Source organism: Scomber scombrus, chromosome 2 (assembly GCF_963691925.1).
Source record: "Scomber scombrus chromosome 2, fScoSco1.1, whole genome shotgun sequence".
Classification (NCBI taxonomy): domain Eukaryota; kingdom Metazoa; phylum Chordata; class Actinopteri; order Scombriformes; family Scombridae; genus Scomber; species Scomber scombrus.
In genome coordinates, this window is record NC_084971.1 from 21501256 (window position 1) to 21518595 (window position 17340).

The window sequence follows — 17340 nt, forward strand, 5'->3', positions numbered from 1 at the left end:
AGTTTAACAGCGTTATGAAACCAGTGTATTTGGTACATTACCGCCATCCTCTGCTTCAAAGTATATGTACACCACTAATCCAAGATTTAATTGCAGCACATGAATTGTAAGCAACAACGTCTTTGTCTTCAGTAAAATTGCTAATAGAAACCACATAAAATAACACATCCTTCATATTCTGCATCTTTACTACAACAAATGAAATATAGCTTTATCCAGATAAATTATGCTGATAAACACATCTGGCCAGCGTCACACAAGCTGTCACACAAGAGGGAGGAGATAATTGAAGTATTATCAAATCACAGTTTTTATTCTTCACTTAAAAAGGCACAAGCTTTATAAGATCACAGATTTTGAGTGTATGCAAAATCATTTTAACATTTATGAAGGCGACAGTCCCACAATACATTTATGCTCATATCATACATTATTTCCCTGATGTGTTCTTTTCACACAAAAAAAACAAATAAAACATTCTCTCAGATAGTACAGGCTGCATGTTTTGGCAGTGCTTCAATTGGCAAAATCAGTCACATATTGATCTCTAACAGCAGTGATGATTTGATATTTGTCTATCAATGAGTAGTGCAAAATGTGCAGCAGCAAGTTCCCTTTTCATCACAACAAATCCACTCTAGAGAAGATTCTCCTGTGCTGTTTGTAGTCAGACTGGACTGTTGCATTCAGGATCGGGGTGGCTGTAAACTCCACTGTGCATGGCGCAGGGCTGCAGGGAGCTCCTTCCAGCTCCAGCACCGTCACATTGTTGGGTGTGGCCGTGCTGAGGATGCTGGCAGGAACAAAAAGCGTCACCTGAGGGCCTCGAGTTGGCCAATAACGTCCCAAATTGAAGCCATTAATCCAAACCTGCCCCTGAAAATGATAAATTTACAAAAGCAGATTAGTGGTTTTCAATAGACTACAGGGTCAGATTATCAGACTACAGAGGATTATCTGACCAATTCCCTGCTGGAGAATATGTAGCCTTTTCTTTTTCATTGTCTATCAATTCATCTGTTAATTCTTCTTTTAAATTAATTAAGAGTTGCGCTTGACTAAGTTACTGTCTGCCAATTTCAGTGCAATCCTAGTCCTTAATTTAAGTTTTTTGCTCACAGGTCAGTGTATGATTTGAGTCAAGCAGGGCTGTACTGTATGTCATTTCCAGTAAATTTTAGATAGTGATGGACCATGAAAATGTTAACTATGACTCTAGTTAGTGGTCATTTTATGTGAGAATGTCCCCATTTTAAGCAGATGGTGTTTCATTTAAAAGATCTTGAAATGTATGTAATAGTTTTCTCATACTGATTGCATTTTTGAAACTAACCAAAATTAATATAAACTTTAGTTTATGGTAGCCTAATTCCTTAACTGAATGGGAAAGGAAAAAAGTAGACTCTTAAGGTAAGAGGGCAGTGATTGGTGGTTTCCTAGACAATTGAACGGATAGGAAAACATTAAAAACGATATATCTGCTGTGCCAAATTATGTTTAATTTTTCAGATTTCCCTGTTATCTTTTGCCTTTTTCCTGCAAATTATCACACAATTTTATCTTAAAGAGTTACTCAAATGAAAGGAGGGGAAAAAGTCACTCTTTGGTAACAGCTGATAACAAACACAACCTGACAGAAGTGTTTGGCACCTGTGTGCTCATTTACAAATTTTATACCGGAGACAGAAACTTAAATTAAGAGATCATTATTATTTTTGTTTAATGACCGTTATGTGCAAGTTGAAAGCCCGGATTTACTGTTATTTGAGAAGCAAATGTATGGCCCTTTTACTTGGTTAATGACGTAAGCAGTTCATTGATTAGGTTTTTTGTGATATAAATGTCCCATATAAGTGACATACCTTTCTCCATTTGGGCAGTTTGATGTAGGTGTCCTGAGGCAGGTCAGGAATGCCGTCTGGAATGACGAAGCTTCCCCCGTAGAAGGTCGGAGGAGAGAGAGCAGCAGGCTGAGGTGGACCTGTTGGACCGGGCTTTGTTTCCCAGAGGAGGCCTTGGTCGACTGCTTCATCAATACTGAGACTGTACATGGTCCAGCTGTTGAGCGTGTCCTTGCCCAAAGTCAGGTTGGACACCAAGCCCTGTGCAAAGAAAACAGAGATGGGTTAAGTTAAACTTTATTATCGCACCAGGGGAAATTTGGTTGGAGCCGGGAGTGTAAAAGAACACATTCCTAAAAATATATATACTATATAGTCATTAGTCACATAATCCAACAATCTAGACAGATCACAGGGACAAAGTTTTTTTCAACTTGCATTTGTACACCAACCAATAAAGAATAGTTAGCCAGTCATCTATATTTTAAAGGACAGGCAGTAACTTTTAAATTTAGACAATAAAAACCTTGAAGTCATTGATGTATTTTCCATAGTTGATTCGGCCCAAATTCTCCACCACTAAGTCCAGCTGACTGCCAGCATTCCCAGTCACATTGATGGTTATGACTTTATCTCTCTCAAGAATCCCGGCAGCCACCTTGAAAAGAAATCAGCAGGGTAATGTGGGTATACTTTCCATTCATTTCAGAAATAATCAGACTTTACTGATGGATGCAAAAACTGAATAAAATCAGACAGCTATTCTGCTTTGAAAATTACTGATATGTCTACATAGGTCAGTTATCATTTTTAAATGTAAAAATGTAATATATTAAGGTTGATAAGCTACCTGAGTTTCAGTACCGATGACAAAATCAAACACTTTTTCTCAAATATTGTCTAAACACAAACAGCCTTCCAAGTGTGAATACATTCCTCTAAAATTAGCAAAAATATGATGTTCATACAGACACATATTGAGGTTCAATTCAAAGCTCTACTTTTCTCTGATTTAGTGATGAACAATGATAAAATCTGTTTCATCGCAGTGTGCAGACTTGAGTGTGATATTTGATAAGACACAGTCAGATCTAAAACTGCAGACTCACCCCGTCCACTGACACGTACGCTCTATCATGGACCCCGTTCAGAGGGGATGACAGTGGAGTTGGTGTGCTGCAGTTTACAGGCAGCTTAGTCCTGTAGAGCACATAACCAAAAGCCTGCAGGACAGAAGGAAGAGATGCTTTTGAAACAAATAAATACATATAAGTCATATTTATTCATCATATCAGAAAAATATCAAAAGATACCTGCTTGAGATCAGTAAAAGTCTGAGGATACAAGCTTTTGACTGGACCAGAGAAGGAAAGTTCATCTAAGGCATCTGATAACGTCTGGAGCTGCGATTGGCAGAGAGCGGCATTTTAGTATTTCACTTTCTAATGTTTTGAATATTCAGACAAGTTGTAATAAACAATGCAGATTTTTTTTAACTCAAGTGCTACAAAGTAAAGACTTATTATATTAGATTATGAGACTATTACTGGACTACAAGAGATTATAGTTACAGTACCTACCTTCTTCATTGTAACAGCTCCGTATGCATACTTTGGAGTTGTTGGTGGTATCGGTCCCTCTGGTATTTTACGGTACTGTTGTGGGAAGATACATAAGTTCCTTCAGGCAACATATATTCTGCATAAACTCAAAAATACCCATTTAATAAGGAATCAAGTTTATTTTTGTTATTGCACATTAATACCACCCCTAATAACACCCCTAGCTAGTGTTATTCAGGTGGTCTGCAGCAACTTCTTAGAGTTTGCTCAGACTACGGAAAGCAGTTTGATATCAAATTTAACTCTAAAAAGAGTGTAGTTATGATTATAAAGACTAAGGCAGACAGGAAGAGAACATTCCCCTCTTTCCTCTTGGCAGAGAATCCACTGACTGTTGTGGACAAGGTGAAATATCTTGGTCACATCATCAGGGATGACCTGAGTGATGATGATGATATACAGCGACAGTACTGTAAATTGTATGCACAGGCAAATATGCTGGCACGAAAATTTTTATATGTGTTCGGATGATGTTAAAATTGCTTTGTTTAGAGCATATTGTACTCCACTGTATACTGCCCACTTGTGGTGCAGTTACAGTAAGGGTAAATTTAACAAACTCCGGGTGTCATATAATGATGCACTGCGAATCTTGTTGAAGCTCCCTAGATGGACGAGTGCCAGTCAGTTGTTTGTGCAGCAATGTTCCCACCTTGGACGCTCTTCTTAGGAATTTTATGTTTACTTTTATGGTGCGGCTGAAGCACTCTACAAATGAAATTATCATGGCTTTAGTCATGCCTAAAAAGAACAGTACCTGCTATTTCTCTAGTTTTTGGAGGCACTGGAGAGGCTGTTTGTATGTCTTTTAGATATGCTTTTTGTTTCTTTGTGTGTTGTTTCTTGTTATATGTGTGTTTTTATGGATCGAACTGGTCTGAAATAAAGATTGAATATCTACTGAATATCACACTCTTCACTTGGAGCAGAGTGGTGTCCATTCAATTTAAAGGCACATGTCCCGTCAAATACTTTACATTAGATGGCGTGTTTGTGTTTTTTTATTAACCTTAATAATATATTATATTAATTGTAAACGGTAAATTACTTACAGCTTCAAAATTTCCCAATTTAAAGTCACTTTAGCATCAGTGATTTTAATTGTAGCCCACAACTAATTAACATTTGTGTAGCTTGTTGTGCTTTGTTATTATTAGTCGCTAAATTTTACAACTTTTTGTCAAAACAAATTTGTAACACTGACATACGTCCTACAAAACAGGAGATGGGCATAAGGAGATTTTTAACCAATACAATACTCATAACATTTGACTGCAGGACGCCCCTGCTTGCGTGCGTACCATTTTGATCACCTCTCGGATAACAAAGTATTTCTCTGTGAGGTCTCCTGCTTCTGTGAGTGGAGAATTGTAGTCGTAGCTTGTGGGCTGTGGGCTGTACGGTGAATTGGCGCCTGACAAGAAAATCAGAAGGAGAGTATTTTTCCACAGGTTATCATTTTGACGAGACAGACACACTTACTTTTTATTTGCTAGGAGTCACTATGCATGAATTTGTCAGCTCATCAAACCGGTTTATCAAAGTGCTCTCACCATTCCAGTATCCAAAGTTAGTTCCTCCTATGAACATGTACCTGTAAAATAATGAAATGTAGACAGGTTAACAACCACATGAGCTCCCCCTCCCATATTTTCTCTCTTGTATGTCATGTATGTTTTGTTGTTGTTGCAAATGTACAGTATGTTATTTTGTTGACTGGAAATCACTAGAACTGTGTTACTCATTGTGTAGCGTGCAAGCCTCATGCAACTAATAATCATGATAATGGAGCTAATCCATATAATTCAACTACACATACAACATGAAGAAAGTCAAGGAAATGCATGACTTTGCTCATCCCAGTATAAAGATGCAGCCTGTCAGTGGACTCACATGTTGACGTTTGCTCCCAGGGCCAGCATCTCGTTGAGGGTCTTGGCCACTATTGCAGATGACACAACAGAGTGAGGGGAGCCCCAGTGGTCCAGCCAGCCGGTGTAAAATTCAGAGTTCACCTGTTAATACATGAGGAAAACTGATAAGCGTCAGAGAGTAAATGTGGTTTTAAAATCAGAGTGCAAACTGTGTTGAGGGAAATACTTGCCAAAGGTCCCTGACGTTCAGCGTGTCTCTGTGCATCAAAGGCAGCGGTTACATTTGAACCTAAAAGAACAAAAAAAAAAAGATAAACACACTCAGCGTCTGACTAATTTAGAATGTGAAAATAAGTCGATATAGAGAAACCCAAGAGTAACAGTCCTCAGCCATACTGGCAGCTCTGTGAGGCTATACTTGAAATGTTAACATCACATAACAGGCTGATGTTTAGCAGGAATTAGGATTACCATGTTCACCATGTTAGTTTTTTACTAATTAGCACTAAACACAAAGTAGACTGAGACAGATGGGAATGCTGTTCTTGCAGCATAATCCAAAATATTGGACATATTTTGACCTGATGATGGCATTAGATGAAATGTCAGGTCACCTTTCATCTAGCCCACTCTGGCTCCCCTTTAGTTCACACCCTATGTCTGATACCTACCTGGCCCAAAGTCAACTGTGGCATAGAGACCTTGAATGGAGCCACATTTGAGGTAGTTAAGCCCAGCACCATCTGTGGTGAAAAGCGCCACCTCCTCACCCAGGTGAGAGCGGAAAAGCTTGGTCAGGTGACGCATGTAGTTGTAATCACAGGCGAAGTAACTTCCGTATTCGTTCTCCACCTACCGAATGCAGACATGTCAGGAGGGAGATCAGCATCAAACTGTCTGCAGTGTTCACAGAAACTTCACACTCACCTGTACAGTGATAATAGGACCGCCGTTCTGATACAGATAAGGCTTCATCATTGGGAGTAGCTTTCCCATCCACGTATCTACTGCTGCAATGTAATCTGAAACACACATATATTACAGTGTTGTACAGTACCATTCACACATGAACACAGAATTATGCTGTAAACTAAAAAGTGTTTAACAAACCAAAATATGTTTGATTTGATTGCAGCTTTGCACTCTGCTGACAATATCTTAACCAGCTTCATAAGATAGTGACCTGGAATGGTTTTCAATTAACAGATGTGTCAAAAGTTAATTGGTGGAAATTGTTGCCTTCTTAATGAGTTTAAGATCATCAGTTGTGTTGTCCTGAGGTAGCGTTGGCACAAAGCAAACAGCCCTATTATACAACTGCAGTAATCCCTATTATGGCTAGAACTGGTCAGCTAAGTAAAGAGAAATGATTGTCCATCATTACTTTACGACATGAAAGTCAATCAGTTTGGAAACATTTTTTGTTTACTTCGTAATTCAATACGTATTATTTTATAGTTTTGATGTCTTCAGTATTGTCCTACAATGTAGGAAACAGTAAACAATTAAATAAAGAAAAACCCTTGAATGAGTAAGTGTGTCCAAACTTTTGACTGGTGATACTGCAGCATGTAGTACATATTTGTTCATCACTCATCCTCTTCATCTTTGAATCTCACCTGGATCTGAAGACCGCAGCACAATGTCTTTCTTGTTGAGAAGCCAAGCAGGCAGTCCACCCTGGTTGACAGAATTATACAAAGTGTATGTTTTTTTTTGTATAACACACAGTACTACATTAAACCAAACCGCATACTGTGAAACCAAGTAAACCAAACCAGTAAATGTTTGTAGTTTTGTCCTTCACAAAGAACAGAGGTTTGTTGTCTTCTTGTGTAAACATCAGCTGCAATCGATTCCAATAGTGAGAAGTTTTTATACAGGATTTTTTTTTAAATCATGTCTAAAACCATCCTGCAGCAAAATCCACAATACAAACATATGTTCCCCTCAAATATTGCTTAAAACCCAATTCCTTTAAGGCAAGTGATAGCATAACATGGAAACAGCGTTTTTGCCATATTTTAGCAAAAAACTAAAACGCCAAAAAAACCCAAAAGACAAACTATTGCTGTTTAGAGCATAGAAATAGACAGCAGAGAGCATATACTCACCCCTACTGTACAAAGATATGCTGTGTTCCTGGTTGAGGCTGTGCATCTTTTATTTATTTATCTATTCATATTTGTTGTCTATCTTTTATACTGTCAATAAAAAACAATCAATCAATCAATCAAGGGTTGATTATGCCTTTTTATAGATGCTTCTTTTTTCCATCTGTGACATAAATCAGCACTGACATCCATTTTTAACTGACACTTCCTTACAGAGGACCAAAGTGCAAACATTCTACAGTCACCATCATTTTAACCATGACTCACATGATTCATAGTTTGCTCAACAGTAAGTTTTGAGCCAATGGACCAAAGTGGCTGTGATAGAATGAAGATTTCCTTAAAGGATAAGGCTATTTAACTCATTGTCAACAAATCTCATGCACAGAGCCAAACCAACAATGATTTGATCCTGTGGGTGTGTGCATGCATCTTATTTCTCTGTATCACAGACTTCTGTTGTTCATGCATGCACAGTGGCCTCTGCCTTACAAAGAATATCTCTCCGGAGGCTGAAACATGATCGCTGTTATTAGTCTTTGAAGCTGTTTCTTGCCCAAACGCTTCATAATGTAGGAACGTGTCAACCAGTGTAGCAGTGTGGCACAGAGAAATAAAATATATTAGGGTTTGGATACATACACATTACTTGTAAGTAGGATCGACTCATTGTTGGTTTCTGCACAAGATTTGCTGATAATAATAAAATATAGAAAAATCACCAGTCATATCCTTTAAGTTATACAAGTCATCCCTTTGTATGAAACTGTTTGAGACTATTACAAAACACTGAAGAGACAGAGGTATGTTTGTTAGCATTTGTTATATGATCTCTCACTGATACGGGCTGATATCCAACAGCAGTGATAAACATTTTCTTTAAAAAAAAAAAAAAAAAGGCAAATTAATTTCTGTTATATTATAGGCTAAGAGTTCAAATGTAGCAGTAATACTTCAACTAAGTGTCTCTGAATACCCATAAACACGATGTGAATGAATGTAGCTTTTCTCACCATGTCCCACTCTGCACATATATAGGGTCCCGGCCGAAGGATGACCAGTAATCCAATATCCTGAGCCAGCTGAAGGAAGTACTCCACATCCCTGTCTCCACTGAAATTGTACTGACCTGGAGACTCCTCATGGTAGTTCCAGGGAATGTACCTGCGAAATGAACAAAGTGTCAGCGTCATCCAAACGCATCCAGTGTTTGGGTTATTTTATGAAGGGTCTTATATCTTTTGGTTGGCCCATAAACACAAGAGAATATGAATGCAATCATACAATTACTTGTTGACAGGTGTATTGAATAAAATACATTTTTAAAAACTCAGGACGGTGAAGAAACCAAAACATCCTGCACACTGTTGGGTTTGTTGATCACTTGTAATTTTAGACTAAATTCATTTATTTTGATGCTAATTCTTCAAACTATAGTAAACTCACAAAAGAGCAAACGTGTAACAATGAGGTTCTACTAACATGCATGAAATTGTGATTTTTTTTGTCATCCTATATAATTATGAAGTTGATAGAAACTCTCATCTAAGGCTGCAACTAACTAACTTATTTTCTTTATTGGTTAGTCTGTGGATTATTTTTCTATTAATGAGTGATTTGTTTATCCCATAAAACATCATAAAAGTAAAAGATGTCATTCACAGTTTCTTAGAGCCAAAGGCAATGCTCTCAAATAGCTATTTACCTGGTGAACTGGCCAAAACCCCAAAATAACATAAAATAAATTACATAAAACAGAGTAAATTAGCAAATCCTCATATTTGAGAAACTAGAGGAAGAGAATATTTGGCAGCTTTGCATCATAAAAAGACAATCGATGATGATGATTAATTGGTTAATTGACTTATTGTTTCAGCCCTACTCACATCACAGTGTTTTTTTTAATCTAGCAGGAAGAAGCATGATGGATTTACAGTAAATGTAGCAACATGTCAGCAGGTAATTAAACCTGCCTAACACCACCATACTGCACCACATGTGGCCCCTGACAGCTTTGAAATGATGTAAAATAATTGTCAACACATAAGAAATATAAAAATCTGTTTCAGTGTTTGTATTGAAGGCTTTTTAAACATGACACAGCGGCTGAAACAGCAAACCAAAGCTAAGCACATGAGGTAAACCTACGTCTGGATGGCGTTCAGTCCTGCCATGTACATCTTGAGCAGACGATCCTTCCAGTAGACTCTGGGGATTCTGCTGTAATGGATGCTTCCAGATATGTACCGAAACTGTTTGCCATCTTTACGAAAGCAGTCGTTCTTGTAATCCACGCTGAACGAAGGAGGTGCACCGAGCTGAAGGTCAACACAACACAAACCGTTACAACACAATTTGGCTTTGACTTTTTTAGTGTTGCAGTGATCCTCACATGTAGAGATATGTTTGGTTGAAGGTTCATCTTTTTATGGCACAGGGCTGACATCTCAGCTGACTTCAGGATGTGTCATTCAGACATGGCAACCTTGACTGTCTACTCAGGGCTGTGAATAATACTTTCAATGTGAGACACTGTATCCAAACAATTATTTTATCTTTTTTTATTTAAAGTTGTCATATGGAGAGTGTTCTTAACCTTAATCATACTGAACTGGGTACCCATAGACCCCAGAGGTATACTTTCTGTCACATCTCACAGGTGCTTTATTCTATCATTTCAATTTTTCATGATTTTGTCAATGTGTTCCTAATTAATTCATATCCTTAATTTCTATTTATCTATGCTTTTTAGAGACACCAGTGTATTGGGGTCCTATAAGACTTCGGTCAAAAGCTTCCAATTCCACCTATTCAATTTAAATAGATGAAACGATTTCTTAACTTCATGTTTGCCATGGGTCCTAATTTAAATAATCACACACTAACAGGGGAAGTACAGTATGAGGCCCTGTGTGAGTCATTTTGAAAGCTTTGTGGAAAGATTGTACTCAATTTAAAAGCTGCAATTTGTATTAAAGAAAAGTACATATTCTGCAAATGAACTATAACTTTCTTAAAATAATAATGGGGTGTTTTTTCAGATGACATTCATTTCATAACTAATAATGTTTTGAGAAGAAATATGTTAACATTTTTCGATGATGGTTGTGCAGTACAGTAGTTTATTTGACCCCAGTGGTTAGTCCTTGTATTTTAATGTTGGTCGATGAGAGTTAAAGTTCTGATCAGTATTTAAACCATGTAGATTACAATTATGGTGCTCATATATACTGAAAAACAAGCTTTTATTTCATTGAACTGACAATAAATGGAAATATTGGCTTCCAGTGTTTACAAATATATAACAACCCATCTTAAATATAGTTTGTGTCCAGATTACTTCTGTGTATTTGACTATTAATTTTGGACAGCAGGTCCTAAAAGTGTTTAATTATGGTAGCAAAACTTTATATAACCGAATGTAACATCTGATTTGATCTGTTTTGAATGTGTGTAAAATGCTGCAGCTAGTATCCTCATTAAAACCCTTTAAAAACTGAGAGCTACTTACTGACTGTGCACACAGCAGCAGCAGCAGGACGCTTCCGGCTTGAACTGGAGACATGATGAGTCTTCACTGCTGCCTTTTCCAGGTCAACACTAAACTGAAGTTGCTTTTCATGCAGCATTTAGCAAAACACAGGCAGCTACTTCCCTTATCACCCTTAGGGCGCACTCACACTCGGGCTAGATGTGTTGAATGAGTGTGGCTGGCGTCATGGGTTGCGGAAGTGAAAATCATGTGATTTCACATTTACACTTTTATATCAGGAGGTGGCAGCACTGCGCGTTTTTTTCATGGAGACTCAGAAAAATGAATCTATGCTTTATACAGGCAAAGGGGGCGCCATGGATGTATTATAAGAGCTTATAATGCATTTATGGGGACAACACATGGACCTTTTTTTTAAATTACTATTTCATTTATTAATTTTATAATACAAAAAGCTGTACAGGTTTTATTCCAGATACAATAATCAAAAAAACACATGCAGATATAAATTGCACAGTGTAAAAAGATACATCATATAACCAGTTTAAATCATCTGGCAGTGCTGTTCACGATGTTTCTGGAAAGATTAAATGTATTTATATCTTTTGTTTTTGTTTTTAGAGACTTTAAAGACAGAATATCACAGAATAGTATCTGAAGTTCAGCATAAAACTTTTTTGTGTGTGTGGAAGAAACTGAAGAAATCTAGATTTAACATCCAGCATACATCTAATGACCAAACTAAATTAACATAAATAAATACATAAATGTCAGAGGAAATGTTTCAATTCAGTAATTTATTTCACTTTTACATGTTAGCAATGATTGAATTTTATTAAGATTTAATCATTGCTAACATGTAAAAAATAATTTTTTATTCATTATAACATTTTTAAAAATAAGAATGACAAGGAACCGATACATTTTAATGGTGAAACTGAATGCCTCACATTACAAAAAGCTGAAGAGACACATATGTTTCACTATTGTACACAAGGCCTTTATTGATTTACAGTTTTGGGAACAGCACATCACATCTGAGTTAAACGTTACAATAGACCAATAAACTGAGCAGGAAGTCTGAGCATTTAAAGATGAATTTTAAATATATATCTTTGCAATACATTTCCAACATAATAGATTTAATTTGTTATTTGTGTTGGTTTTTTAAAAGTAATCTATTGGGTTTTTTTTTAAATGTGAGATTATAAGCACATTTTTAATATATTGGCACTCAAAGCGTTACCTGGTTTTCCCCAGATATTTCTCTAAAAACTGGTGACATTTTGATTAAATTTAAAAAAACAACATTTCTTGATGACAAACCTTTGACACAAGTTTAGGTTTTAAAGAAATTATAAGTATTATAAATAATAGATAGATATTTTCTCAGATAAAATAAGTGACATTTTAATTAAATTGTTCCTGATTACAAACTTTTGACATGAGTTTAGATTCGTGCAGAATGTCTCCATCAATAAATTAACTTGTGTTTAAACAAAATATTATGTACGAGTTACAAGAATATTTTATACTTGTATACCTGCAGTTCACACTCCGGACCCCTGGGTGGCGGTGTTTCACATGTGAGTTGTTTACATCCGCCTCAGAAACTGAAGACGGAAACTAGCTGCTGCTGCTGGTCACACGTGGGTCCAGAAGTTTATCAATGTGGTGTAATTAGAAACCATGTCCAAGAGGGATAAAGCTATGGCAGATAAAGATGTCGCTTCTGAAGAAGGACACGGAGAAGAGGAGATTGAGGATCCACCGCCGGAGACCAGGCGGACCCGCAGCGGCCGCAGGGTGCGCACTCCGGCCGCATTGCTCGACTCTGAAGCTCCGGTGAGGACTCCCAGCCGGAGGACCAGGAGGTCCGTCATCCAGGAGGTGCCGGCGGCGGAGGAGCTAGCGGCGGAGGAGCTAGTGCTGACACCGGTGGAGGAGAAGCCCAGCGTGTGTGCTGAGCCGGAGCCGGAGCCAGATCCAGTCAGCTCGGCTCCAGCAGACACAGACAGAGCCGGTGGGGTTACCGGGAACGGAGACGGTCATGTATCAGAGCCTGTAGCTCCAGAAACGGCGCCCGCGAGTTCAGAGAGCGAACCACCATCACACAAGAAGCCTCGCCTGGGTCCAAAACCAAATCCAGTTGTTCCGCTCGGGAAACCCAAATCAGGGAGAGTGTGGAAGGACCGCAGCAAGCAAAGGTGAAAACCAGGAGCCAAGTCTCTAAACTTGTGTAAACTAGACTAACCTTTTTAAAGAACAGCTTCACAATTGTTCAAGTCTGACCTAAAACTAGTCAGGTGCCCAAATGGACTGAAACATAATCCTCCTGTTCATACTGACCATTAGAAGATCCCTTTATAATACACTAACTATGTAAAGTGATGGAGGCCTAACTCAACAAGCCTCCTTCTGTGCAAAAATGAATTTAAAAGTTTAGCAGAAAAGAGTCAAATCCAGTAGATGTCCCTCTTTTTGTCAATATACTTCCACCGCAGCTCCACTTGTCATGACTAAACCAGACTGCTGAAGCCTCTTGTAAGATTCAGATTAACAAAACATTTCTATTTGGGACACTGTGGATTTTTGGCCCCATCACTTGAAAGTGCATTGAAGGGGATTTTATAATGGCCGGTATGAACAGGAGGGATGAGAAGAAAACCTCTGTCAGTGTTCATATGGATACCTGACTGTTGTTTTAATACAGGCTTGAAAAACTGTGAACCTCCCCTTTAAATGTCCTCTTCAAACAGAAATCTAGAGTTTACATAAAGACAGGAAACAGCATTTTTCCATTTCAAGTCTACTTATGATTTGAGGTTTCTGGCAGTGGGCTTGAAAATTGTTGCGACTCCTGAAAGTGAAATATTCGTCAGTTTATAGACGACGGTCATCATGACCAAAAGCACAAATTCATGGTTATTTGTAACGTTGCTGCTGAAATATTGGCCAGGTTTGAGAATCATTATTTTTGTATTATTTAGTTTTGTTCAAGTCGGCTGCTTCATCAGTATACTTTAATTTATCCGAATACTTGAATTATTTGATTATGTATTAGCTGATTTGATCATGATGATGATATTTCCAATATTTCATTTTTTTTGTAGAGATGGGCATACAATTTTTAAGAAATTATCAGGGGATTCAATTTAGAACATTTTTAGAAATATAGCAACCAGATGATAATCTCAGCTTTTGGTTCATTCAATGAGTTAAGTACCTTTTTGGTATAAGGCATTCCTGCTCACTGATTTTGAACAATCTCCACAATCGAATACAAGGGATCGCTAATAAATAAAGGTTTTTTCAAAGTATAGTGTTGTGGGCGAAGAGAACTGATTTGGTGAAATATTTAACATATTGGCACTTGTAATGACCATTTCTGATGAAACTCACCTCTGCATACAGTATTTTATGAATGGTGTCTCAACTATAAGTGTCTTGGATCATCTATGAACCTGCCATTTGTGTTTTTTGTTTTCCCAGATTTTCTGCGGTAGTAAGAGATAAATCGGTGTGCTCTTCATGGGAAAAGAAGATGGAGGCCAAGCGCGAGAAAGACCTGGTGAAACAGTATTGTTTGCAGCTTAAAGACGAGAAAGCCAAACAGAAAGAGGTGAGCTGAAACTTTCTCATGCAGGTCATTTTGAGCATTTAATATCGAATCATTTGCACATTTTAAAAAATAAATAAATAAATCTGTTTTTTTCTGCTTCGATAGGACAAGAGGAAAAGGAGAGAAGACAACTTGAAACGACGTGCGGAGAACGAACGCAAATCAGAGATTGTGCAAGTGGTACGTTGTTGGTCACACTAATAACATATGAATTAAATACAAATGCTTGCATTATTGTACAAAAGTTAGTCTGTGAGGCTGCACAGTGGCTCTTTGATCTGACGAAGCACAGACAAACATTAGGGAAGTAAAACAACTACTGAAGAGCATTCACTTCTGCACCATCATCTATCAAGAATAGTCTTTATTGTCAGTATAATGGACTATATTATGTTGGACTACAACATTATTATTTCCATCAATGATGAATCTGCTGATCTTTTTTTTTTCTTCAATCAATCAAATAACCATTTGTCTCATAATGACAAATGCCTGTTATAATTTTAGAGGCCATGCTGTTGTCTTCAAATGTCTGATCAGCCAAAATCCAGAGATTTTCAGTTACTGTCACATGACACACAAGCTTCAAATCTTCACATTTCAGAAGCTTCAACCAGCAAAAGTTTGACATTTTTTCCTTTTAAAATGGCAAAAAAAGATTGATTATTAAGAAATAGTAACCAATTCATTTCCTGTTGATTGACTAATCGTTTCAACTCTAATATTATCTAACTGAATACGTAAGGCTTTAAATAAACCAACAAACCATTCATCTAAGGTCTGATAATGCCCCATGCATTTGTTAATCGGTGAAAATCAAACCAAATCGGGTGTTTTTTGTTTTGTTTTTTAAAAGCAGTTTTTATGTCCCTTTTTGATTTGACCTTTTTTTTTCTCCTTCGCTTTCACAGATCCGTAACACAGCCAAGATCAAGAGGATGAAGAAGAAACAACTGAGGAAGATCGAGAAGAGAGACACTCTGGCCCTGCTGCAGAAGTCTCAGAAGCAGAGAGTAAAAGCCAAAGTGCAAAAAACCAACACGGCCAACATTTCACCTTAAGACTGATACTAAAAATGGATCTGCTCAGTGCTTTGTTTGCATGTTGTGACTTCAGAGATGTAAAACACAACAAGCAAAACATGAAGGACTAGTTTATCATAGAGGATTTATCTACAAAAGAACCCAACCCAATTAAATGTTTTAATAAAGGAGTGTTAACAGTAAAGTGACTGTGCCAATTGTGTCATCATCAGTAATTATTAAGATTATTAAGATTCGTACAGGATTTTCTATTGAATAAAAATATCTGCTGAAATATCAAGTTGTCATATTAATTGAGGTTAAAATAGGCATTTTAAATGTATGTTCAAAATGTATTGTCATCAGACAACAATGATACTGAGGTGGAATTGTACGGAAATATCTGGACAGCTGATGAGCTGCTATGATGAGCCTCCATTATATATGTTATATAACTCAACTTCAAACAGTGGATTCAGAAACTGTTTTTGCACACTTCATTGATTTGTAGATTTCATTTTAAATGGATAACATCAATGTACACTCAATAACATAATGACAAAGTTCAAAAAAAGTTTTTTAGAAATTTTTGTAAATTAATTAAAAAATTGAAAGCTGAAATCTCAATAATATCCAGACCCTTAATTCAGTTTTTTGTAGAAGCCCCTTTGGCAGCAGTCACAGCTTCAGTCTCTACAAGCGCTGCACAGATTTTGGCAGTTTATCTATGTTCCCAACACGTCCTCTCTACTACTCTTTAACTTCACCAAACTGGATGGAAGACATCTGTGAAATGCCATCTTCTAATCTCTCACTCTATGGCATTTTTAGAAAATGTGCAAAAATGTCTTAAAACATGTTTTCACTTGGAGAGGATAAACTGTCCTGAAATGCAAAGCTTATAGAGATGTACTCAAGCAGACTCAAAGCTCTAACTGTTACCAAAGGGTTACTGAAAAGGTTTGAATATATATGAGAGATTACAGTTTTTGATTCTTTTTTAAAATTAACATTTCTGTGTTATACTACACAGTCGTGTGAGTACAACTTTGACATGCTCAGCTAGTACAAAATGAAACAGCACATTTGCTAACTAAATAATAAAAATCATGCCACATTACTCCAATTTTAAAATCATTGCACTGGTTATCAATACATTTTAGAGTTGACTACAAGATTTAACATTTTGTTTTTAAAGCTTTGAATGGGTTAGCTCCGGCATTATCTTAGTGACCTTTTATACCCCCACTGTCTTCCTACAACACTGAAGTCATCTGATAAGGTGCTGCTTGCTATCCCAGATAGTTGTTTGAGGCGTAAGGGTGACAGCGCTTTTTCTGTGGCAGTGCCAAAGTTTTGGAGTGGTTTCCCTCTATACGTTTGGCCCCCACCGTTGAATATTTTACATCTAAAAACACACTTGTTTTCTTTGGCTTTCAATTGGTCTTAGCTAAACCAATATGTGTTTTTGTCATTGTATCTGCGTCATTTGTCATTTTGTGTCATTTGTCAGTTTTTGTACTTTAACTGTGCTACATAAATAAACTTACTTGATGAGAAAAAATGGAAATTTGATCTATTTAAAGTAAAATATACAGTGCAAAGTGTGCAAAGATTGAAATGGTCTGAATATTTAGTAAAATCCAATGTATGTGATTATAATTGTGCAGACCTGTGGGAGATAATAGTTTTGATGGAATTAAAATGAGTATATTCCATTACTACCTTTGCGTCCAAGTCTTTACGTCAGGG

At 37.1% G+C, this 17340-nt stretch overlaps 2 protein-coding genes across 2 annotated transcripts; one reads left to right on the forward strand and one right to left on the reverse strand.

The window, feature by feature from the left end:
- Positions 1–309: 309 nt before the first annotated feature.
- Positions 310–11155, reverse strand: glb1 (galactosidase, beta 1). Its single transcript, XM_062428598.1, has 16 exons — positions 10963–11155; positions 9600–9769; positions 8465–8615; positions 6957–7017; positions 6265–6359; positions 6009–6189; positions 5568–5626; positions 5357–5478; positions 5017–5057; positions 4765–4877; positions 3422–3496; positions 3155–3244; positions 2951–3064; positions 2368–2499; positions 1863–2102; positions 310–876 (listed from the first exon to the last, which is right to left on the reverse strand). Exons 1-16 carry the CDS (start codon positions 11014–11016, stop codon positions 622–624), a joined length of 1953 nt encoding a protein of 650 aa, XP_062284582.1. The 5' UTR covers positions 11017–11155; the 3' UTR covers positions 310–621.
- Positions 11156–12573: 1418 nt separating this feature from the next.
- ccdc86 (coiled-coil domain containing 86) lies at positions 12574–15879 on the forward strand. Its single transcript, XM_062435855.1, has 4 exons — positions 12574–13151; positions 14437–14566; positions 14672–14746; positions 15478–15879. Exons 1-4 carry the CDS (start codon positions 12634–12636, stop codon positions 15625–15627), a joined length of 873 nt encoding a protein of 290 aa, XP_062291839.1. The 5' UTR covers positions 12574–12633; the 3' UTR covers positions 15628–15879.
- Positions 15880–17340: the final 1461 nt, after the last annotated feature.